The sequence below is a fragment of the Cornus florida genome, unplaced genomic scaffold (assembly GCF_030987335.1).
Source record: "Cornus florida cultivar Cherokee Brave unplaced genomic scaffold, ASM3098733v1 CherokeeBrave_3.0.0_Hap2_Chr01, whole genome shotgun sequence".
Classification (NCBI taxonomy): Eukaryota; Viridiplantae; Streptophyta; class Magnoliopsida; order Cornales; family Cornaceae; genus Cornus; species Cornus florida.
In genome coordinates, this window is record NW_026775571.1 from 86,891,223 (window position 1) to 86,917,240 (window position 26,018).

A 26,018-nucleotide genomic window follows, 5' to 3' on the forward strand; every position below is an offset into this window, starting at 1 on the left:
CTCATAATAAATAGGAGAACTTCTGTTCAAATTTGCTCATTCCTTTGCTCCAGCCATTTAGTTATGATGATATTAAGAGAATAAATCCTAGTAAAAAGAAGCAAAAGTCTGGTAAGAGTAATCTATTCACATAATAAAAGTTAATTTGTGGTAGAGTTTTAGAAAAATTATTTTATTTTATATATCAATTAATAAATATTTTTTATATTAATAATTCTTGTCTAAGTAGATTTTTTTATTAAAAAATTCATAATAATAAATAGAAAAATAGGTTAATTTAAATTTTATTATGTAAATTTTAGTATTTTAAATAAATTTTATATAAATAAATAAATACTTAAATACTGAAATTCTTTGCACATCTAATAATAATATAGATAAAAAATCTTTTTATATCAATTAATAAATATTTTTTTTATAAGAAACTCATAGTAAGAGCTAATTTGTGATTGAGTTTTAGGAAAATTATTTTATTTTATATATCAATTAATAAATATTTTTTAAAATTAATAATTCTTCTCTAATTAGATTTTCTTTTATTAAAAAAATCATAATAATAAATAGATAAATATGTTAATTTAAATTTTATTATGTAGATTTTAGTATTTTGTAGAGTTTTTTTTTTTTTTTTTATTTTTTTTTTTATTTTTAAAAACTCTTTCCATATCAATTAATAAATATTTTTTTATATAAATAAATACCAAAACTCTTTGCATATATTAAAGAAAATCAAATTATACGAGTATTATTAATATAAAATAATATTTATTAATTGATATAACAAATAAATTTTAAAAAAATTTCTATAAAATTTTTACACAATTTACCTATTTGTCTATTTATTATAAGTTTTTTTTTAATAAAAGTAAATTTAATTAGACAAGAATCATTAATATAAAAAATATTTATTAATTGATTTAGAAAGAGTTTCTATATAAAATTTTAACACAAATTATCTATTTATTTATTTATTATGAGTTTTTAATTAAGAAATCTAATTAGACAAGAATTATTAATATAAAAATAATTTATTAATTAATATAAAAAATGAAATAATTTTTCTAAAACTGAACCACAAACTATCTTTTATTTTGAGTTTTTTTTAACAAAAGGTAATCTAATTAGACAAAAATTATTAATATAAAAAAATATTTATTCAGTACAAGAAAAATAGTTTTTTACCACGTATTTTTTTGCCACGGTTTTAAAATAATCTTTGACACGGTTTTAAAATAATCATAATAAAAAATATACTATTATTTTAAACTGTGATAGAAAAGTTTTTTACCACTATTAATGAAAAATGTAACTGAAATCATGGTAAAAAGTGAAATATTTTCACTTATCATTTGGCGGGCCGTGAAATTTTTACTTATCATTTGGCGGGTCTTATTCCCGCTGGTGCAATAAAGTCACTTCTCTCTCTGAAAAAACCCTAGCCTCTCTCTCTATCTCTATCTCTATCTCTATCTCTCTGTGTCTCACGCCGAGGCACCACCACCATCAACCCACATCCTCACACCATCACCAAGCCCTCGCTCTCTGTTCGAACCCCACTGTCGCAAGCTTCTCCAGCCAAACCTCTTGGCCGCCGCTGCTGCTCTCTCCCCTCTTCTCGGTCTCACTTTCTCTGGCCGATTCTCGGTCAAGGAGAACCACATCTCGCCACCGGCCACCACATTTCCAGTTCCGGTCGTCTTCTCCAGCCAAAAATTTCAGGCCGAGTCTCTCTCTCTCGTTTTTCTCATTTTTCTCTCGGGTAAGCTCTCTTCAACCTGAAATTTGACTTTTGGACTTTGATTTTGGAATAGGAATTTAGAATTTCCTACATATATTTGTGGTTGTGTTTATTAGGGCTGTGAATGTATAAGTCTGTGATGTGAAAAAGGAGGAAGGGCTATGGTAATGGAGAATGGACTAAAAAAAAAATTCTGTGAAGGGCTTGTCCCTGATTTTTGAAATTGAGGTTGACGATGAATTGAATTGAAAATTCTAAATTGAATTGAATTGAATTGCAACTTCTTGGGCCTTTAAATTTCAGATTAAATATATATGGCCTTGTGTTGTATCAAAAATTCTGGACTGTACTTGAATTCATAAAAACTGTGAGATGATTTTGATATAAATTCATCTCTGTGACTATGCTTTTGAACTGAAATGGGGCTGTGAAATTTAAACTGAAATGATGTATATATCTTGTTGCCATGTTGAAAATTCTATGAAGCTTGAGACTATGTTTTGATATATACCCATACATTGTTTTCTTTTGTTTGAACTTAAAAATATTTATAGCTATCTCTCTCAATGGAACTTTTATTAATTTATTTGTATTGTTGAATCTCAGCCCTCCTGACATCACTTTGTGAAAACTAGAATGGTGCACCAATTAGAATTGGCGGCATTTCTTGAAAACAAAAAAAGCTATGCCATCATCATTTATATCCCCATGTTTGTGTAGATTTTTCTAGTTATTTTTTTTAATCCTTTAGGCCTTTGAACATAACACAGATTCTCCATTTTCAGAACTAATGATCAATAGGTTCCTTTTTCTCTTGATACTTCACATAATGGGATTTCACTGGCCTGAGATAGGTTTTGTTGTACAAGTCCTATGGGGCATTTTTTTAAGGCGTGACTGAGTTTGTTGGATCCAAAGAAGCCCCATGGTAGTCAAGGCTCTGCTACAGTATCTTATTCCATGATAGGTGAAGCCCTATAACAGGCACTCACAAAGGCATTAGGTCTTCTGTAGTAGGCTTCAAGATTAAGAAAGCTCGAATTAATTTTTTTAGTCACTTATTCATATATCTTCTTTATTTTCAAATGCCCATTTATTAATATGATATTCAGCTTGGAATTCTTGGGCTTATGTTTGACTACTTGAATTACATTTGTTTAGGGCTTGATTCTGTTATTTTTATAATTTAATACATGTTTGCACTTTGCAGCCTTCTGTTACTGTACATTTCCATTTTTTATTTAGTTGAGTGCACTTGCAAATTTTATTTATGCCAAATTGCATCTTTGTCAGAAGCTTTTTTCTACTTGCTTTTAATTCTTCTTTTTCATCTGTTCCCTTCTCTCTTGATCCTAAAAGTTGATGGAAAGGTTTTAATTTGCATAGCATTTTTTATGGTCGTTTATTCGATTTTTATATGGAATTTTAGGAAATTTTTATTTTTAAGCCAGTAGTTGGTGCACCACCAACTGCCACCTAGGAAGCACCTATACTTCTACAAGAGTGACGTACCCATGTTGTGTCGGACACCAATATTTCTCAGATACTCATGGATGAGTGTTCGATTCCTATACGTATTATAATTTTGAAATATATTTTAAAATTTCAACCACATACCGATACTTCTCAGATACATATTTAGCAAGTTTTGAGAATTAGAATGTAACTTTTCAAAGAATATCATAGTATAATTGTTAAGAAAAGTTTAACATTTATTCGAAAATAGAACTTAATTTATCCATACAATATAACTCTCAACTCTTGTTTTGTTTGTTAATCATAATATTTTATAAATAAATGTTAACAACAATACTTGTGAAAAAAATAGAAAAGATATGCTAATAACAATACATATAACATAAACAAATATTATTTAAAAATTTTCATAGATGCATATATATTGATTTTTATACATATCTACGTTTATATATATATATATATATATATATATATATATATATATATATATTGTCCTATCCTTGCATATCTGTATCTATAATTTAAGAATTTGTTGTATCTGTATCCATATTTCATAGATTGTCACCATCACAATTCACAACACCACAGCTTCTTGAAAAATCAACACCACGATGTAGTATTGCATTGCATGTGGCTTATTTTGGTTCATTGCAAGGTGAAAAAGGATATGCTACTAGCTTAGGCACCATTGAGTTGAAGTTTTCTACTCCATGCACATATTGGAACTTTTGTATTCATTCTGATTCAGCTATTATTATTTAAATATTGTACATGATCTTTCTTAACTACTGTTCTGTGCTGTCATTGAATTCTTTTGTGTAAGCATGAGTGGACTATTAATAATTGCGCTGCTCTTGATGAACACAAGATTGTGCTCTTTTCTTTATTGAGTTGTCGTCGTTTAAGGAATTAACAGATGATGTGAACAATGAAGCATCATTTCATGATGACAAATTCCTTTCAAAGAATGGGCAACCCAAAGAATTCTTCTTATCCAGCGATGCTAATGCTGTAGTTGAACACACAAAAAAGGTTTTGGTAATTTAGGATGGTGAAGTTGTTCATCTTAAGGTATTTGTGTTTGTTTCCCTTTTCTTTTTTCTTTATTCTTCGCCTCTTTCTCTCTCTCTCTCGCTTTGCAATCCACCTTCAAGTTACAAATCCTTCGTCTTGTTGTGTGCCTATGAATAATAGATTTGATATCTTTCATATTATCTTTTGAGATTGCTGACAGCCACAAGTATTCTTTTACAGCAACTATGAATGATAACTTGGTTGTTTTTTGTGGCTTTTGGTTGTTTGGGTGAAGTCTCGATGAAAGGAAGGACTGGCCTACCAAAGTAGCTTTCTTATAACTTTAAAAAACATAACAAATAAACTAAAATAAGAAGACGACAAAGAATAATTTCAGGAATTTCACCTTAGATTTCTCAGGGCTCATTCCCTAAGGCTGTGTTGCATCCCAAATTACCTAATCTTGGATTTTCTGAAAATTCAGTCCATTGCATAGAAATGTGATACTGCATTACTTGCATCATGGACTTCTTCATTGTTTATATATTTTTTAATTATTTTGCATAAATGGAGGTCGGGAAATTGTTGTGGATGGAGTATGGTTTTCATTGATCGCATTTTAATTTGTTGAATCATCAAATAAAACAGCATATAGACTGAGATAAAATTCAATTTAATCATGCTATAAAGCCAAAATCTCTTTATATATTCACAACCACCACCACCACCTTTGCTTGCTTTTCTTGTCACTTATGCTAAAGAAATGCAGTTTGGCTTTCTTATATGAAGTTAGTAAACCAGAATATCATGTTTATCACTTTTGGAAAAGGAAAACTTGTAATTGAATAAGGCATTAAACAACTTTAAATATGGCTAGGTTTGGTAAGATGAATAACACATTTTCTTGCAACATAAAAATATATAGGTTTAAAATTTATTTTCCGCGATCAAGATTTTTTAAGAAGATAAACATCTTTATGCATTGACTCTTTCCTAATTGGATACTTTGCATAGGTTCATGTGATAAGACCACATAAGATACAAGGAATTTATGCTAGCATCATCCCAGCTATTCATTAAAAGGAAAAAAGAGATTCCAAAATACTTTTGTCATGTAGAGAGCCATAGCAACGAATAATGATATTAATTTCAAAGAAAGAGGGAATTCTCAAAGACCTACTAGTTCATTATTCTTACTCAGACCTATAAAGAGACTACAGAGAAGGGGGTCCCTTTAAGGGAATTCTCAAAGACCTACTCGTTCATTATTTAGTGTGTCCAGTTCTCTTTGTGACCCCAACAAGGTTTATGACTTCGTATTGGAACTAAAAAAGAGGTTTGGGGTGAATTAGGAGGATTGCTTCACCTCAAGATGCAAATTAGATACTGCTGTATGTGTTCTTATTTATGTAGTCTTTTGTGTTCTTAGGATGGTGCACTATTTGGTTAAAATAAAGGGTATACTTAAGTTGTGTCTTTGGGATAATTCCTGTTAAAGAATTTGGAAAAGTCACAGATCTTTATGCAGCTCTGGTAATTTTCATTTTTATTTAGAAAAAAGTGCTAGCTGTTGTAGAAAAAAGGGAAATAAATAAACTTTGGCGTGCTTGCTTGGTTTCAGATGAAGTTTACATTATAACGAGTTAAAAAATGGTCTAATAACTACAATGATTCCTCTTAATAAAAATCAGTTTTAAAAGACAGATTAGGGAAGTGAGATATATATATAACAAAATAAAAAGAGTGCTATAAATTCATTTTATTAAGAGGCGAGTACCCTAGTGGATAAATAAAAATGATTTTGAAGTGAGAGCGTGTGCATATATCAACGTATATATATGTACACACACAATATATAGTAATAAGTTTTGGGTTTGATATGATTAATTAAAATGGTTAATTGGCAGGGGAAGGAGGCACTGGTGGATCACTTTGAGAAGTCAACGTTTCGATGTGATACGAATGAGTTCCTGCTTGTGTGTTTCAGCCCAGCAAGAGATGGTTCTGGTAAGTGGGTGAAACAAAATTTGGTTGGGAAGCATATATATATATATATATATATATATATATATTAATTAATTAAGGGTTTAGTTTAGGGTACCATATCATTGGAGTATTTGGAGCAAGCGCCGCAAATAAACACTATAATAGTTCCTATGTGGTTTGTTTAATGACTTCTAAGTATTAATTCATCTTTTCTATTCCTACATCATCTTTATTACTAATTTGATGAGCTTTTCATTTTTTTTTGGTAAAAAAAATTTAGGTGGAGGTTTAATATCTGGGGTTACATTGGCTGCCAAGTTTATCAACCCTGCTATTCGAGTTTTGGCTGCTGAATCAATGGGAGCACCTACTTACTTGGATTTTGTACTGTGGAAAATGAGGTGGTGTTTTTGAAAAGTGTAGATTGAAACTTAATTGTTAGGAAATTGATTATTTATTTATTTTTTTTTGTAAATGAATTTACTTCCTATTTTGGCACATTGATCAATCATGAATTCTTGAATTGTAAAAATATTTTAAGTCTTTTGATATGTTTAATGTGGTATTTCAAGATATTTTTTTGGTTATAGTTATTGACATTAACATATAGAATTGAAACTATGAATGTGTTGATATATTTTTGAATTAAATGATAGTTGAAAATTGATGCCAATTGCAGGTTGTGTGAATGATTAGGTAGCATTTAAGGGTAATGTTATATATATATATATATATATATATATATAATTGATACCCATTGCAGGTTGTGTGAATGATTAGGTAGCATTTAAGGGTAATATTTTATAATTTTTTTTTTAAATAAAATTATGTTATCTACGGGGAGCTTGAAACCCCCGTAAATATTATTTACGGGTAGTTACAATACTCCGTAGAAAACTTTTTTTTTAAAAAAATTATGTTATCTACGGGGAGCTTGAAACCCCCGTAAATATTATTTACGGGTAGTTACAATTCGTCATAGAAAACATTTCTACGGCAGTTATATTTTGTAGTGGAAAAATTTCTACGGCAATTATAATTCGTAGTGGAAAACGTTTCTACGGCAGTTACAATTCGCCATAGAAAACGTTTCTACGACAGTTATATTTCCCCGTAGAAAAGTTTTCTACGGCAGTTATATTTTGCCGTAAAAAAGTTTTCCACGGTAGTTACAATTCGCCGTAGAAAACGTTTCTACGGCAGTTATATATCGCCGTAGAAAAAATTGAGTATTTACGGAACCCTCATACACGAGGGCTTAGAATGCGCCGTGAATACGTTTTTACGACGTTTTTGGCCCCTCGTAGAAGCCCTTTTTTCTTGTAGTGAAAAGTCATCGTCAACCTAAAATGTATGCCATAAATCCCATATTTAATCATTTATCGGATATTCAATCGTCAAGTACTAACTTGACTGTTGGAGTGCACCCGGTCGGCACCACGCCGATCATCTCTTTTCTCTTGTCTTACAGGAATCGTCACGGGCTCCGGAGCGTGTAGATTTTGCATCAACAGTTGGCGCCGTCTGTGGGAAACGTAGAGATGTTCGAAAATCCAACTCTGGGTTCCACAACAGTATAGCAAACTTCATCCGCTAGCACAATCGTCAACCCTTATCCTTGGTTGCCATCACAATTGTTGGCGCAACCATGAAGTCTCTAATAAGAGGTACCAATTGCTCGGTATTGTGCATCTATCTACGGATCAGAGGTATCAATTGCTTAGTATTGTGCATCTATCTGCAGTATTCTAACATTGTGCATCTATTTGCAATGATAACATATACATTTACAGCCATAACAATATTATGCATCTATTTGCGATAATAATATATTGCATGTAAACTCTTAACAGTTTTGTTCATCTATTTGCAATGACAATATATATTGTTTGCACAAGAAATATCTAGTATTACAATCAATGCCATGTAATAATTTTTCCTCTCTCCACCCAGCATCTTAAAGATTGATATTATTAGTTTCAAGTAAACACCATTGCACAATAATAGGAAAAGTATATACACCGCTCCATTATTTATAAACTTCAATTCCAAATTATTGGACCAGTACTTTTAGTCTTCCTGTGTCAAGTTCGAGAAATGTGAATTTTGGCAGCGTGAAGCGAAGTTTTTGGGTCACGTAGTATCAGAAAAGGAAATAACGGTGGGTCTAGCCAAGGTCTCAGTAGTGGTAGAGTGGGGACAATGTACTACACCTACGGAGATTCGAAGTTTTCTGGGATTGGCAGGATACTATCGTAGATTCATTCAAGGGTTCCACTCACTCATTTGACTAGGAAGGGTTTACGGTTCCTATGGGATGAACACTGTCAAAAAGCTTTTGATGAGTTAAAGGACAAGTTGACTTCTACACCTGTTCTATCTACTTCTCAGAATGGGATAGAGTATCTTGTCTATACAGATGCTTCTTTACAAGGTCTTGGGTGTTTAGTTGCAAAGCTATGGAAGTACTTTTAAATTTAAAACAAAAGAGTACTTAACTATGCTATTTAATTTCATTGTTTGCTTGGAGCAGCCATAGCCTGAAATTGTTTGAATATGTACAAAACATTGTCCTATATAAGTATCATCATTCCTAACCAATTGGACCGTCTCCAATTCACACAGGACGGGGAAGATTTATCAAAAGCAGGTTGAATCTATCTTATGATCAAAGAAGATCAGTTATTTTTTGATAAGCAAATGACAAAAGCTATATTGTATAGTGAGTTATTCGATTGGCATGTTAAGAACTAGTCTTTACATCATCATATAAAATTTTCAAGAACCTCCTTGAGATTGAAGGCGTGATAAGTCCTTCTGACTAATTTATATGGCTGCCTTAATAATTTAAGTAACTTTAGAATAAGATTACATATATGGTGATAATATAGTTTGTTATTTCCAATAAATCATGTGTTGGTAAGAGCTATCATGTGGCTTAATTTAAATAGGAGTTTCGAAAAAATCTTACACAATATGTTGATTTTTCATGGAATAATTCTATTCTTTAATAAATTTAAAGCATTAGTACAAGGCTGGTCCATCTTTGTTTACCTCCAGAAGCTGCTTTCTAAGTATTGTTATAATCTTTGCTATGGAGGTATATGTATAAAGTATACAAACTTATTTTAAAATATATATATATATATATATATATATATATATATATATATATATATATATACCCTGTAAATTATACAGGGGCAAATTGTTAAAATACAAGAAAGAGTAATAATCTACAACTGGCTTATCATTATTCTGTGTAGAATTTAGTAGCCTTCAAGTGTACATTATATGGGTTGTTTTATGGTTTTAACCGCATGCTTCACAATAATGCACTCTGTTACGACTATGGAAAACTGTCACCATAAAAACTTGAGATATCACTGACTCAAGATCTAAGAAAACAGAGCTCTGCAAACTCTTCACAGAAAAACATAGTCCTGCTGCATTTTTGTAAGATTCTAGCAGAGCTGATGGAAAAGGCGCGCAACTGGCAGTACCTCTCCCAAGCATTATCAATTCAGAAATCCCAAACTTGAACAACCCAAATCCAAACAATTCTGCAAACAAAAACAAATCTCAGTTGTCCAACAAATAGAATTGCTTGAATAGTGGACCCAATTGGCAAACCTGATTCAGGTTCCAACCCGTTGCCGCGACTGACATTGCCGCCCGACTGGAAGTCGGATGAATCAATGAGAACTCGTTCTCTTTTTATATGCCAGATGCAAGAAATTCAATCAATTCTTTTTATCTCTTAAAAAATAAAGATGGATTAAGTGAATCCAACTATGTAAAAATGACTGAAATGCAAAGGGTTTTGCTGCGACACGCGTTTGACAACCTCTCACATTCATCATAATGAGCTGAGCCAAGGAAAACTCTCACATCCACATCATACTGCATGATTAATTCTATGTGAGTTATGCACTATATTACAGGTCAGTACTATATGAAATTTTCATTATCTTAATGAATTCTTCTTGTTTGGTTGCTTGTGATGTTGGAAAGAAATTTAATTCAGTTAGGCTGTGCATTCTAGGGGTGCTTATTTTCCTGTCAGACAGCGTATTGTCTAAACACATTTTCCAGTTCAATAGAGGGAAGTGTTGGTGCTTGTGATACCCCCAAATTTTGGAACACGGGTAGATCAAGTCCACGCACAAAATCAGGGAAATATCAAAATAATTAAAGTATTTAACAAGCACAGAATACAAAGAGAAAATAAAAAGAATTATTCATACGCTGAAGAAAAACTAATGAATAAAAATTTCCATTAATAACTCTCCAATGGTTACAACTCGGGAATCCTGTAACTTAAGGACCCCTTAAACCATTATCCAATAATTCAATCAACTATAAAAGTACACAAGCTGAATAGATGAATGATAGTCCCCCAGCTACGGATCCTCAACCTCGAGACTGGAACTTCGAATAACCTGAAAAATAAATCGTGGGTTAAACCCTACGAGCAAGTTCACTCTATCAGACCTCTGAAAACCAATAAGTAGATCATCTCTGATTAAAACCAAACCTAATAAAGTTTTAAGTTTACTAAACAATGATACGCCTATGTATAAATAATTATATACGGTATAACATTCACATCCATTAATAGTTTCATTAATTTTCAAAACCATTAAACCATGATTAAAGCATAACCATACCTAAACCAATTCAAAACTCCTTCTCTTTTAAAGAGAAACCCCTCTAACCTTAAATCTATTTTAAATAAGTATTTAATCAATTAAATAATAAAATATAATTCAAGGAAAACTATAACCCAAAAGCCAATAATGAATTTAGTTATTTAAATCATACAGCCAATACCTAGGCTTTGACAAATTATACATCTCTACTAATGTTATTTTATTAATATAATAAAATAAATAATTAACCTATAAGTGCTAGGTAATTCTAATATAAGAATATCTAATCCTAATCCAACTTACACATACAAAAACCTTAGATGAAATTTTAATCATCAAACGCATAGCAATTTAATTGCGCTTTGGCAAATCAACCATGCCATTATCAATACATTTATTTATATATTGGCAATTTAACCATGCCTCCTTTAAGTATATTTATTTATACATTAGCAATTCAACCATGCCTCCGTGTATGTATATTTATTTATACATTGGCAAATCAACCATGCCTCCAGAAGTATATATATATTTATACTTTTAAACTAGCAACTCATCCATGTTTCCTATGTATGTAATTTATTCATATACTTAATTAAGCAATATATATTTACATCTATAACAACTCAACCATGTACCAACCTTTAAACTTTTAAAAAAATAAGTTAATTCATACATGAACATCTCATGCATATTATAAGCATATCATTTATTTAAACAACCAGCCAATTATGATTTAATTAGGCAATACCACATATAAGGCATACTAACCACACAATCACAACTTATTAGTTGATTTAAAACTTATTAATTAACTCTATATACCATAAAGTAACTTTAACTATTACCTTTATTAATCCGAAGTAATGTAATCCCCTCTATGCAATTTAATTCGTAGTTGCATTAGAAAACGTTATTAAAATATCGTAGTAATGTCCTACATTCCTTAAACACCTAAAATACATCATCTAATGATTGATTTCAACACTAACCAGCTTGAAATCAATTCTGGAACATCACCAAACACTGTAGCGACTTACTGAGACCTCAAACAATGCCTCACGCGCAGCCACGCACCGTCACACGCCCCTAAACACCCCTCACATGCTTCCACGCGCCACCACATGCTGACAGCTGGTCTCACGCGCTCCCACGCGTTGTTCACGCTCCTGCTTCACCTTCTGGCTGATGTGGCGCACTCTGATTGGCTGTACTCCTCCCTGTCGCATGAGCGCACCTTCACTGGATCACCCACTCCTCATCAGCGCATCTCAGCTCTCCAAAGCTAGCGCGTACCACACCTCTGTGATCCGCATCACACCGGATCAGCTCAATTGATCAAATTGCATCTTGCGGTCTCTGATAAATGGAGCACTAAAGCTCTATGCGCCACACTACACCAAGGCTATCGTCTCTTTATCAAGACATCTCAGCCGTTCATGACCCGCGTGCGTAGTAACACTATGTATTGCGCCGCACTGGATTGCATCACTATTGATGCGCCAGTACACTCCCAGTATGTATATATATATACAGTGTATATATATATATATATATATATATATATATATATATATATAAATATACATTTTATTTATTTTCCAAATAAATATAATCCATAAATCAAATATAATTCCAAAAAAATATAAAAAAATTACCAGAAAATTTTAGAAAATTCCCAGAAAATCTATAAATCCTAAATAACTCCTAGGTCATAGATCAAGCACAACAATTGAATTTAAAAATAAATACAACACACACACATCAACAATTTAAAATCCAAAGTTTATATATATATATATATATATATATATATATATATATATATATATAATACAATAATTCATGCTCTTAATTAATCCGTTCTAATCATTATTTAATTAATAAATTAAATATAAAGCCTTGATACTCAAGGTGAAATTCTTATGAGTTCTAAGAGGAAAGTTAGAGAAAAACTCGCCTGAAGGTTTCGAAACAAAACCGACGCTTCAAGCCTTAATTATCTCTTCCAATTCCGGCATCTTCTTTCTCAGATCCGGCCTCCTCCTTCCAGTCCTCCTTCTTCTTTCTCTGCCTCTCTTATTTTTCTAACGTGACAAACTTTTATCGATTAAACCTTAAGTGTATATTTATACACATTAATACCTAATCCTATACCAATAATGACTACTAAATAAAAGGAAACTAATTATCCTTAACTAATACATATATCTAGACACGCATATTTTATATAATATATATATGCATATATCCTTCCATAATTAATTATTAATTAATTAAATCACATATACCTATATATATCCATAAATAAATAAATAAATAAATATATATATATATATATATATATATATATATATATATATTCTTCCATAACATTAATTAATTAATTATATTTATAATTATACAAAAAAAATAATTGTTACATAATCACAAAACCATGGGCTTTATTAATTAACCCAATAAAGATTCATTCAAGCCCAAGACCATATCCTTTGATCCAATTTTCCTTAAGCCCAGTCCAATTAATTTAAATAAATAAAACAGTTAAATAAACACTTAAATTCAAATAACTAATTACATAAAGTATATAAACAAACAAGGATTTTTAACTAAGTCAACCATACCAATAAAATCAACACGCCAACAATTCAATAACTAATTAAGTACACAAACAATCAATCATCATACAAAATCAATAATTCCCGAAATATAAATAAAATAAAACAATTAATCAAAGCACTTAATAAAACAAATCAATTAAAATTAAAATAAACACAATTAACTAAATTAAATCAAATAAATCATTTAAAAATAAAATAAAATAAAATAAAATAATCATAATTAATAAATTCTTTAAATTATCGAGGTATTACAGTGCCACTTCCATTTATTGTTTAGCTGCTCTTGTTTACTGCTAAGATAATGTAGAAAAATAAAATAGACTTACCAAAAAGTAAATAAATTTACGAAAAATATAGGAAATTAAAATTTCGCAAATTCGTAGTTTTCTATCTAACAATTGAAATAACTACTCAACTATTGTTAAGGCATTTAGTTTGTTTTGATGGGACCTTATTTCTTAGAAATTCAAAACAAAATAAAAAGGCTTTGAGGCAATGGAGGCCAAATATTAAGGGTGAGCTGGGTGAAACTCATAATACTCTACTTCCCTTGTTAAAGGGTGAGCTAGGTGAAACTCATAGTAATTTACGTCCTTTATTAAAAGGGTGAGCTGAGTGAAGTTCGTATTAATCTACTTACCTTATTACAGAGACGAGCTGAGTGAAACTAGTATTAATCTACTTCCCTTATTAAAGGGACGAGAGGCTGACTACACCTTATTAAAAATTTCCTCATTAAAGGGACCAAGGGCTAACAACACATTCTTTCCCCATTAAAGGGACAAGAATCCGACTACTCCCTCTACACAAAAGGGTGAGATAATTAAAACTTCCTTCATTTACTAGAGAGACGAGACGACTACCTCTCGTATTAAAATGGTCACCCTCATTAAGACTATACCTCTTTCCCCCATAAAGAAACAAAGGGCCAACTTCATCTTCTTCCTTCAATAAAGAGATGAGGGGTTAACTACTCCCTTATTAAAGGGTGAGCTCACAAAGCTCAAGCAAATTCACTCCCTTATTAAAAGGGGCAAGAAAGTAATCATCAAGCATGCTTAGCTTGGAAGGACTTGGCATTCTCGAAGCTTGACAAGCAAGATTTCGGGAAAGTGGGGCTACTGATACGGAATATTCGACTAGATAAGAACTCCAAGTGACATAAAGACTCAAAGGGTATGGATAAACTTAAGGAGATAGAAATAACAACTATTACCCTCTCCAATGACTCTTAAATCCGTAATGGACAAGGAAAATATATTTGTTTCATGATAGAAGACTACTACTGTTAATGCTTTTATAAAAGAAGTCATTAGTCAACCTAAAAAGGTATGTCATAAATTTCATATTTAATCCTTTATCGGATATTCAATCGTCAAGTCTTAACTTGACCGTTGAAGTGCACCCGGCCGATACCATGCCGGTCATCTGTTTTCTCTTGTCTTGTAGGAATCGTCACCGACTCCGGAACATACAGACTTTTGCATCAACTTTTGATATATATATATAAAAGAAAAGCAAGAATGATTATGATTCAGTCAAGCATTTGTAACATTAGGACTAAGATGAATCTACAAGTTTGTTACCAATTTTTTATAATAATAATAATAAATAAATATATAAGACTAGCATGTTGATTCCAAGGAATTTGCAACTGGGAAGTTGAAAGAGAATAAAAAAAAAAAAAAAAAAAAAAATGCGGAAGGAACAGCATGAAGAATGATTAAAGGGCAATGATTAAAGGAACAACGTGAAAGGTTTTATTAATATGTTGTACATACCGTTTTTCATTTCTAGGTTAAAGGAAATGAGGACAAGGAGAAGAGTCCTGATAGAAAAGAACGCCACAAGAAGCACCAGCATAAGAACTCAAAGCATCATAAGAATTCGTCATTCCGAAGATGTTGATGAAGGAGAAGAAGAAGAAAGAAGAACCTCTAATAAAGGCAAAAGCTCAAAATATGATGACCATGTAAAGAAAGCAGCTCTAAGTTCAGAAGAATTACATGAAAGGGATATTCGAGGAAAGAAGAATTCTGACAAGGACTTGAAGTACAAAGAGCCACTACCTAATGATTCTAGACAAAGTGAAGATAAATATGGAACCAAGAGGATTTATGACAAGTCAAAACATGAGGAATATTATTCAGAAGGCCGGAAGGATTCTGAATCTGCTAGAAAGGGAAGGGAAGACAGAAGGTTTTCTCATGCAAGCCGTTACAAGTCTCCTGACGTGGCACCACAGGATGAATCACACAAGAAGCGTCGGAATATTCCCCCCAAACTTTCTGATGAAGAGAGAGCTTTGAGGTTACGAGAGATGCAAATGGATGCTGAGCTGCATAAGGAACAAAGATGTAAACGACTAAAGAAGGCTGAGGAAGATGATGCGCAGGAGGCTAGCCGAGCACGCGTGTCTAGTGGCAGAAATTTCTTGGATGCTGCTCATAAAAGCGTGTACGGTGCTGAGAAAGGGGGAAGCTCCACAATAGAGGAAAGCGTCCGTCGGAAATTTTATTCGCAGGGCAGGTCAGGAGCGGGCGACAACAATGCTTTCCGGCGATAATACAGTTGAACTCTGGCTCCACAATAGAGGTCATGTGCCAAGCTCGAACTTGGCTGGCATTGTGCTACAAGGACAAACTGCTCAACGTCAAGCCAGCTAAGTCGAACGGTAACTCCTCCACATTGTGGTAATGAAAACTAATTCAGCTAGTATTTGGTTCGTTTGCTAGAAAATTATTATGGAAATTGTTGGATAAAACTTGCTAGAAAACATTCGCCGCATGAAATAGCCTTCAACTCTAGTGGTTTGTGAAATGACATTTCTCCAAATTTTCAAGGGACAAGATAATTGAGTTGTGTTCTAGGCATGTAAATATTTGATAGGGTGTTCAAATGTGACGATCAAAGAAGTTATAATGAAACTCAAAATACACACGCAGAGACTTGTGATTCTGTTTCAATAATATGGTCCGACTCCAACTCTACAAATAACAAATACAATGCAAAATGTTAAGTTCATGGTAGAAATTCCATAGGAGGGAGAGCTCTCACTTATGTCAATTGGAGAGTTCTAGAGTTCTAATGACATTTTCGCCGAGGTAAAAGACTTTAACTCAAATATTTGACCAATTTTAAATGTGGAATTGGGCTTCGTGAATTGGTTCAAATAATTTTTTCTGTGATAAAAAATTACTCTAATCTCTCCAAAAGTAACAAGTAGGTCTAATATGCTGGTTGACTTTTTAATGCCAATATTACCCTTGAAATAGATGAAGTTGGGCTAGTAATCTCCCCAAAAGTGACAAGTAGGTCTAATCCGCTCGTTGACTTTCTAATGCCAATATTACCCTTGAAATAGATGAAGTTAAGCTTACAAAACTAGTCAATTTGGGATCAGATTTTTCTCGGGAGGTATTGAAATTAGAATGTAATAAAGAATATCAATTCATACAGAGTAGAAAATGTCTTCTATTGAGATTTTTTTGGGAGGTATAGGAATTGGAATGTAATAAAAAATATGAATTCATACAGAAAAAAATGTTTTCTATTGATAAGGATAGAGGAATAAGAGTTTGATAGAGGAAGAAGAAAAATCGCCGCATTCGTCCCAGTGGAATTAATGGGGTGGGCTCATGTTGTCGCTCCAATGGGCTCTTCTGCATAGGGGAATCAAAGTTGATTGGCTCTCTTGGCCTAAATGGTTTTGGAATTAATGGGGTGGGTTATTAACATATGGGTCCAGAATAAAAGTGTAAGTTGAAATGGTGAAAGGTGAGGTGAAAATTTGAAGCATGAGATTGAAATTGTAATATTTGGTGCCACGGGAGACATGGAATATTTGGCTGAAAAGTTTGAAGAAACAATGGGCTGAAAGTTGAAGCAGCAAACATCTAGATGCCTTTTGGAAATTGAAGTGAAGAGAAAGGGCCTCCATTCATTGTTTTGTCGGTTGTAAATCACTATAAAAAGAGTGTGAGATTGAAGAAAATTGTATTCAAATATCTTGAAATTAAAAATTGAGTAAGAATATAGTAACTTTTTTGAATTTGAAGTTTTTACTTCGCTATTATCTCAGTGTGCAATTTATCTATCTTTCAGCTTCTGCTTGCTCGAATACTTCTTTGACACTTCAACCCCTATTCGATTCTTTTCAAATTCTCAAATTCTTCAGAATATATACTTAACAAGTTTTAAATATTAAAATGTAACTTTTTCAAAAATAAAATGATAATAAAATTATTAAAAAACGTTTAAAACTTATTAAAATAGAAGTATTAAGATATGTATTATGAGTCCATAAATTTTTTATACAATATAACTTCACTCTTATTTTGCTTATTAATCATAATATTTTTATAAGGAAATGTTAATCACCAGGGCAGCTGGAGTCTTAGGATGTCACCTAGCCCATTCAAGGGAAAGGCCCACTAATATTTCTTAATTTTTATTTTATTTTATTTTATTATTTATTTAATTTTTTCTACAAGTAACTATTCTTTTTTAAAAAATTAAGTCTCATTATAGGTTTTTCGAATTAATATATACTTTTTTTTCAATAAATGGGGTGTTCGGGATTTTGCCCAATTAATTCATGGGACAATGTAAGGCACTCACTACACCCCTAAAAAATTATTTGCATTTAAGAGGAATTGATACTTTGGGAGACACTAAAAGCTAAGTCTTTTTATGTGAATCATTTTAAGCAAGCCTAATGCAAGAATATATTGAACTACACGCCAACGAGTTATTAGTTCACTAGTATAACTTCTCCTCTTCAAAATGGTGAAATTCGAACCCCATACTAGATATAAAAAAAAAAAAATAGTAACAGTAGTTTAATATCATCCGGTGCTTGATGGTTTTGAATGTATGTTAGTGTTTTATTGCATGTATGCTGCGTGGCTACTATGTATTAGACTATTAGTGTCTAAAATTATTTTTAGTGTACGTGGTGTCGGGTTTTGAATTTATGTTGTGTTTTATTATTGTCCGTATGATGTGTGGCTACCATGCATTATTGTCTAAATTTATCTGTTGGTGTATGTGGTGTTTATCTAGAGGAGAGTAGGAATTGTTTTGTTTAACTTTGAAGGAGTGATAAAAAAACAGGTGCTATACTGTAATAAAAGTGTATACACAAACTCGTCGTTGTAGTGGTGAATATATATATATATATATATTAGCAGGTCAGCGGTCTAATAGGATCAGAATACTATTTCTCAAAGAAAAGTCAAATTTTTAAATTTTTATAGAGATATGAATGTGTGAGTACCAATTAAAAAAAAAAAAATAGTTTAAACAGAATAAATTTTTTTTGTAGTGTCGGAGGACTCCTTAAAAATTTTTAAGCCATTAATTGTAATATATAACATAAATAATTATTATTTAAATTTATCATTGAATATATGTTGATTTTTATACCTTCTTACCTTTATAAAAGAATAAAATATATATTCCTTGGTCCTCGTGTATTCATGTGCCCAGTTGGATAGAAAGAGAAAAATGACAAGACCCAACTCACAGCTCACCAAGCATAGAGGCACAACTCCAACTTTAGTTGTGCAACTTGTGTGATGGATTGTAATGGCGGGATAGGCGGGGTGATAGATTTGAATAAAATGCAAGTATCCAGCCGAGGTTTCTAGAAATTATCAGGTAGTGGAGGGACTATTGGCTCCCGATTAATGGTGTACTAGCACTTAATTAAATGTGTTGATTTTATGTCAACATCAATTCACTTTTATTTATGTGTCATCATACAGTTGGCTGGAACCAATGGTCCCAAAACTACTTAATAATTTACTTAGGATTACACTATTTCATATTCTAGCATGGAATAGTTAAGTCATGTAAGTTTAGAAAGAATAAATGGCGCATTTTGTTGTACCACTGGCTCAGGGTGGAAAATTCTGGAATAATCGTTGTACTGTTCTGAAAAGTCTCTGCCAAATAATTTCTCAAGAATTACACTATCCCATACTCTAGGGTGGGATAGTTAGTTTTGTAGGTTTAGAAAGAATAAAACGCGCATTTTGTCGTACCACGTTCACCGGGTCGGGTGGAAAAAATACTGAAATAATAGTTGTACTGTTCTGAAAAGTCTTTCCATCCATTAAAACAGCATTTGATTTCGTCCTCGCATCATGCTGTCATTTGTCTTACACTACCACTAGTTGATGATTTGCAATGCAAAGGTGTCCATATCATTGACTCTTTCTCATCGTGGGAACTCCTGACTTATGTGAAGACCCCAAGTCTTTTTTTTTTTAAAGGTACAGAAGACCCCAAGTCGTCCCCGAATTCTTATTAACAATTTTGCTACTCTGTGTATGTATGTATGTGTGTGTGTGTGTGGGAGAACCATATACATAAAACCAGTATAGCAGTTCCAGAGGTGTAGGAGAAATGGGGTTGGGTTGGTTCCTCGCTTCTTTCTTCCTGTTTGCAACATCTTCATTTGCAGGTAATCAAAGGCATGTGATATGGTTATCTCATTGGTTCAATGTATTGTTTATTTTTTTTTCGTAGTTGGTACTTACACACGCATGTTTTTACTGAGGTTCAAACTCTTGACTTTCTTTTGAAAAATAGAAATCTGATACTATTAGGTCACTGACATATTGATAATTCAATATATTGTTGGCAACATTTCACATAATATAACATATACTTTTTTTCTTTGTTCACATACAAAATGTATTGATTGGGAATGATCATACAAGTATTATACGTTGTGCATAATATTGATAGCTGAAAAGGGACATTATTTAACTCTCTCCTATTTCTCTTTTTTGGGCAGAAGCAGAGGAAGGACTTGACCATTCAGCTTTGCACATGACCTTGCATCATGTGCGTGGACATGGCTCACCTCTAACCTCCCAGTCTCCACCATCCATCTCCGAGTTACTATCTCGGGACCAAGCACGAGTTAAGCATCTGAACTTCAGACTCACTAACAAATCAGAACACCTTTTTGGACCAAAGTCCATTAGCACACCCGTGAACCCTGGCGAGTCTATTAGTTCTGGCAATTACTATGTTGAGATTGGCCTTGGCACTCCACCCAGTGACTATCCTGTGCTTGTCGACACAGGCAGCACCATCTCCTGGCTGCAATGCAAGCCTTGCGAGGTGTCTTGCCATGATCAGGTCGTTCCTTTTTTCGACCCCTCTACGTCCAGCACCTACAAAACGTTATTGTGCACAACACCCGAGTGCAATTCCCTTGATAACCGTGCTTGCACTACCTCTGACGAGTGCTTGTACAAGGTTACCTATGGGGACAAATCTTTCACTAGTGGCTACTTGAGTCAGGATTCACTGACCCTAACCCAGTCAGAAACGCTGCCTAGTTTTGTGTTCGGGTGTGGCCAGGATAATGAAGGGTTGTTCGGTAAGTCTGCTGGTCTTTTTGGCCTGGACCGCAACAAACTCTCCATGTTCTCTCAATTGTCATCCAAATATGGAAATGCCTTCTCCTACTGCCTCCCAACAGCACACGGAGGCACTGGAGGCTCATTGTCCATAGGGAGGGATTCATTGATGGGATTTTCCTACGAGTTCACTCCAATGCTTACTGATTCTCAAGGGGGCGGCTTTTACTTTTTGAGTTTGTCGGCGATTGCAGTGGCAGGCAGGACACTGGGAGTGGGAGAGGCCGAGTACCAGGTTCCAACAATTATAGATTCTGGGACGGTGATCACTCGCTTGCCTACGTCAGTGTATGCTGCGCTCAGGGATGAGTTCACAAAGATAATGTCCTCAAAGCATGAGACTGCCCCGCCTTCTGCATTATTCGACACATGTTATACAGGGAGTTTGAAAGAAATGTCAGATGTGCCTCAGGTTCGGATGGCGTTTCAAGGAGAGGCTGACCTCACTCTTCCGCCTCAAAACATTCTGTATGATGTGGCTGAGGAGGGCATTACATGCTTGGCCTTCGCAGGAAACTCGGACTTGGGTGATATCGCCATTATTGGAAACCATCAGCATCAGACATATAGTGTGGCTTATGATGTCGCCAATTCAAGAATTGGGTTTGCTCCTGGGGGCTGCAACTAGTTATTTAAATGAAATTAACTTTATGTAGTAGATCAATAAATATGGCATCTCATGAAATGGAGCAACTGAACCATTTCTATATGATACATGAAGATCTCATGATCTTGAATTGCTCTTGTTTGGAAGCGTCAATCCCAGCATAAACAACGGATCAAATTATTTTATGGTATATGCTAGAGAGAACATATATGTTAACACCCTTTAATATATATTCCAAAATAAGATAATTTCAAATTAAAGATTAGAAGCGTGTAATGACTTCAAGGTAATTGAAGTGTCTACTATAGGTGGTTAAAACATCAAAATAATAGCATTCTTTTCGAAATTTAATTAAGTCAGATTTAACAATTAAGTATGTTCATAAAATAGCACCCTCTATAAGTCATTGTATTCATTTTTTATTTAAAAAAAATTGTAATTTTGAAAAATCATGTTATTTTAATTTAAAACACGTACTAATTATATATTGAGTATAACTTAGAAACGCTGCCAAATTGAAATTCCTAGCATTCCCATAATACTAGTTTCATTGTTAGAACCTCACCAAAATTCTACGTTTAGTCCTTTTTATAGGCCCTTGGTTCATGGGTGATTAAATTATATATTTAGTTATGAAGCACAAGTTCATCCATTACATGAGTTACAAATGACCCATCAACCACCATGTTGATTTTGATGGCCCAGATTGTTTCACGATGTAACTAATCAAGCAACACATAAAACACGAGATCCATCAGCTAAGATCACTTGATCATGTAATCGAACAAGGTAGATGATGAAGGTTTTTTTTTTTTTTTCGTCTATTCAATTAAATAGTAATAGAATATATGAAGATTATACAAAAACACTTAGATTTCACTTTCGGTAGGAAAATTGTTATACAATAAGAACACACACAAAATATCTTAATTATATGATGAAGGTAGATGTGATTTTCTTCTTTCTTTCTTCTTAGTGAGCTATACCAGTGGTGGTTGATTTTTTTTTGCAGAAGGGACATTTTTAGTGTCCAAATCATCAACTCTTTCTGATCGTGGAATGGACCCCATAATTTAGACATTAGATTGGTTGTACCATTCAAGTATCTCTATGTGACTTGGGACTGTCTGGTTTAAATAATAAGTAACATGTAAAAATCAAAAGTAATTATGAATTAAAGAGAGATTTTTGATATAATATCTTATTAGAAGATTAAACTTTAGATACTTTTGAGAATTCTTTAGTGCCTTTTGAGAGATTTGAAAAATTAGAGCACTTTACCACCTTCTAAGAGTTGTCGATACGATAAGTCTGAATAAGGATTTTAAAACTCTTATATATAACAACAACAAGCATACCTAAGTCTCTATTCCTATCATGGAAACTTAGATATTAATGGTTAAAATTAGATCACACCAAATAAGTTGGAAAATCACAATCCAACGGTAGAAAAACTATATTCTTAATTAGACCACCAAATTAGAAAGTACAACCCAATCCATGAAGTATCAATAATTACATTGCAATCCTACTTTAAAAAACGTAGTGCACAGGACCATAAAATAATTTTTATTATTTATATATAAAAAAAATTTCCAACAATCTCCCACTTTATTCATGTACTTTAAGTTTTATAAAATGACACTATGGATTGCAACACACTTTATAAAAGTTAAGTGACCACTCATTTTTTATTTAGAAAACAGAATTATCGAAATTGATGGATTGAAACTTTAGAACACTCTCCTCCATAAATTTTCTCAATAGTGGATCATGAATGCGTAGATAAGTAATATATTAGTCTAAACAGTTTCATGGTCTCAAATCCAATTCCATTTAGGATTCAAGCAAATATAGTGGTTGTTATTGTATTTTATGAGATGTGCAAACTGTATATGGTCTAAAGGCACACCTCACTATCCGTCCTGCTTCATATCATCGCGTAATGTCACCTGAACATATTACAACAAACCTCCAACTTTTTGTTTAGTGTGAGGGTTTACCGATATAGATATATCTAGCCCAAGCTATCCTCATAGAGCATTAACACTCATACAGACAAACTTTAGTAGTTATGTTTGGATTTACCAATGTGGTGCCAATTTCACATCTAGCCCAAACAAATTCATGAGTGAAATACCACTCCCAGGCAACAAGAATAACATGTGCACATATCATATACAACAATGTAATAATAATAATGGTGCATCATAACTTTATTTTCATGTAAATATTTGTCACCATAAGGTGTAAATAAACTGAAAGAAAACAATTGCAATGTAACATGATGTAGTAGAGAAATCAGACATCATAACACAATGACTCTTGAATACTCATTCGAATCACGTGCTCTTTAAATATTTTTAGCTAAAGACCTTTAGTGAGAGGATCTCCAATTATCCTTGTTGTATCTATATGAGGAACCTCAATAATATATTGCTTAACCTTCTCGCATACGTAAAGGTACTTTATATCTATGTGCATATTACGCTTGGTCAATTTTTCATTTTTCAAATATTTTGTGACAGCTTCATTATCACAGAAAAGTATTAAAGGCTCGTGTATGGAGTCTACAACCTTTAAATTCGCAATAAAATGTTTTAACCACATGGTACGTTTGGTCATTTTATAACAACTGATCAACTCTGCATACATAATTGAATCTGCGATAATGAATTGCTTAGAGCTTTTCCATAATACAGCTCCTTGAGCCAACATAAAAATATATCGAGAAGTGAATTTTCTACTACTTGAACAACTTGCATAGTCCGAATCAAAATAACCAACTATCTCCAAACGATTTGATTCCTGTACACCAAGATAAACTCTTTTGTTCTCTGAAGATACTTGAAAACTTTCTTCATCCCCCTCCAATGAGCAATACCTGGATTTTGCTGAAATCTTCCAAACATCCCAACCACATAACTAATATCTGGTCTAATGCACGTTATAGCATACATCAGACTTCCAACTCCAGACGCATATGCGGTGACATCGATTTTAGTTTTCTCAATCTCATTCCTAGGACATTGTTCTTCTAAAAAAATATCCCCATTTACAACTGGAACCTCACCAGGTGCATAAGTTTCCCTCCCAAAAGTTTTTAAAATTTTATTAATATATGCCTTTGAGATAAACCAAGTGTGTCTGTTATGCGATCTCTATGGATCCTAATACCCAGGATAAACTCAGCATTACCCATATCCTTCATATCAAAATGACTTGATAAAAAATTCTTCGTATCATGTATCGCATGAATGTCATTGCTAGCTAGTAAGATATCATTAACATATAAGATAAGAATAATAAAATGACTCCCACTGACCTTAAGATATATGCATTTGTCTCCAACATTCTCCTTAAACCCATAGCTAGTAATCATTTCATCAAATTTCAAGTACCACTGTCGTGAAGCTTGTTTAAGCCCATAAATTGATTTTTTTAATTTACACATTTGATGTTCATGTCCCTTAACCATAACACCTTTAGGTTAAGACATGTATATCTCTTCTTCAAGGTCTCCATTAAGGAATGCTGTCTTCACATCCATCTGATGCAACTCAAGATCATAATGTGCAACAATAGAAAGAATGGCTCTCAAAGAGTTCTTTGATGAAACTGAAGAGAAAGTCTCAGAGAAATCAACACCTGGCTTCTGCTTGCAACCTTTAGCCACAAATCTAGCTTTATATCTATCAACATTTCCAAGTGAATCCCTCTTGATCTTAAAGACCAATTTGCACTCCACCGCATTGCGATCTGTAGGTAAATCAGCAAGCTTATACACCCCATTAACATCCATAGAGTGTATTTCATCTTTCATAACATCTATCCAACTAGACGATTCATGATTCTCCATGGCTTCATTAAATGAAGTTGGATCCTCATGCTCGCCAATGTCAACCTCATTAATATACACCTCAAAGTCATCAGGTATAGCGGACCTCCAAGTTCTAGAAGATCTTCTAAGTTGAGCAGGCTCAGAAAGTGGATTAAAAGTTGAAGCAAGAGGTTGCATACGAGGAATAACTGAAGGGGTGGGACTAGGAGCTTTGAATGGAATAATTGAAGTTGGAATTAAATTTGTAGTAAATGGAATAGGCACAGAAGATTGCTCTTCTGTAAAAAAGAGAAAGTACAATGATCCAAACTCCTATTGGATTCGCCATTCTCAATAAATTTTGTATGACTTGTCTCAACAATCTCCATAGGTCTAAAGGGATAATAAAATCTGTAACTAAATGATCTCTCAGGATACCCAATGAAATGACAAGTAACAGTGCGAGGATCAAGCTTCTTAATATCAGGATTGTACAACTTTGCCTCCGCAAGACATCCTTACACATGCAAATGTCGAAGACTAGGTCTACGACTTGTCTAAAGCTTGAAGGATATTTCAGGAGTTGCTTTACATGGCACCTTATTAAGAAAATAAACTGCCGTTTTAAGAGCTTCTCCCCAAAAGTTCTTAGGTTGTGAAGA

At 33.1% G+C, this 26,018-nt stretch overlaps 2 protein-coding genes and 1 long non-coding RNA gene across 4 annotated transcripts; all 3 read left to right on the top strand.

The window, feature by feature from the left end:
* The first annotated feature begins 1,645 nt into the window (after positions 1 to 1,645).
* LOC132305573 (uncharacterized) lies at positions 1,646 to 6,437 on the top strand. The gene is made up of 3 exons (XR_009481656.1): positions 1,646 to 1,759; positions 4,124 to 4,288; positions 6,139 to 6,437. It is a non-coding gene; the product is annotated as an uncharacterized LOC132305573 (long non-coding RNA).
* Positions 6,438 to 15,297: 8,860 nt separating this feature from the next.
* Positions 15,298 to 16,056, top strand: LOC132276819 (uncharacterized). Its single transcript, XM_059778442.1, has one exon. It carries the CDS (start codon positions 15,298 to 15,300, stop codon positions 16,054 to 16,056), a length of 759 nt encoding a protein of 252 aa, XP_059634425.1.
* Positions 16,057 to 19,773: 3,717 nt separating this feature from the next.
* Positions 19,774 to 21,726, top strand: LOC132304702 (aspartyl protease family protein At5g10770-like). Of its 2 annotated transcripts, none has more exons than XM_059802441.1 (2): positions 19,774 to 19,959; positions 20,302 to 21,726. In XM_059802441.1, exons 1-2 carry the CDS (start codon positions 19,902 to 19,904, stop codon positions 21,555 to 21,557), a joined length of 1,314 nt encoding a protein of 437 aa, XP_059658424.1. In that variant the 5' UTR covers positions 19,774 to 19,901; the 3' UTR covers positions 21,558 to 21,726. The 2 variants fall into 2 exon arrangements, with proteins under 2 accessions (XP_059658424.1, XP_059658419.1); XM_059802436.1 differs by having other exon boundaries at positions 19,776 to 19,959; positions 20,296 to 21,726.
* Positions 21,727 to 26,018: the final 4,292 nt, after the last annotated feature.

Coding starts and splice junctions, on each gene's coding strand:
- LOC132276819 (XM_059778442.1), top strand. CDS start 15,298: ATGAGGACAAGGAGAAGAGTCCTGATAGAAAAGAACGCCACAAGAAGC.
- LOC132304702 (XM_059802436.1), top strand. CDS start 19,902: ATGGGGTTGGGTTGGTTCCTCGCTTCTTTCTTCCTGTTTGCAACATCT. Junction 19,960..20,295: donor TGCAACATCTTCATTTGCAG/GTAATCAAAGGC, acceptor TTTTTTGGGCAG/AAGCAGAGGAAGGACTTGAC.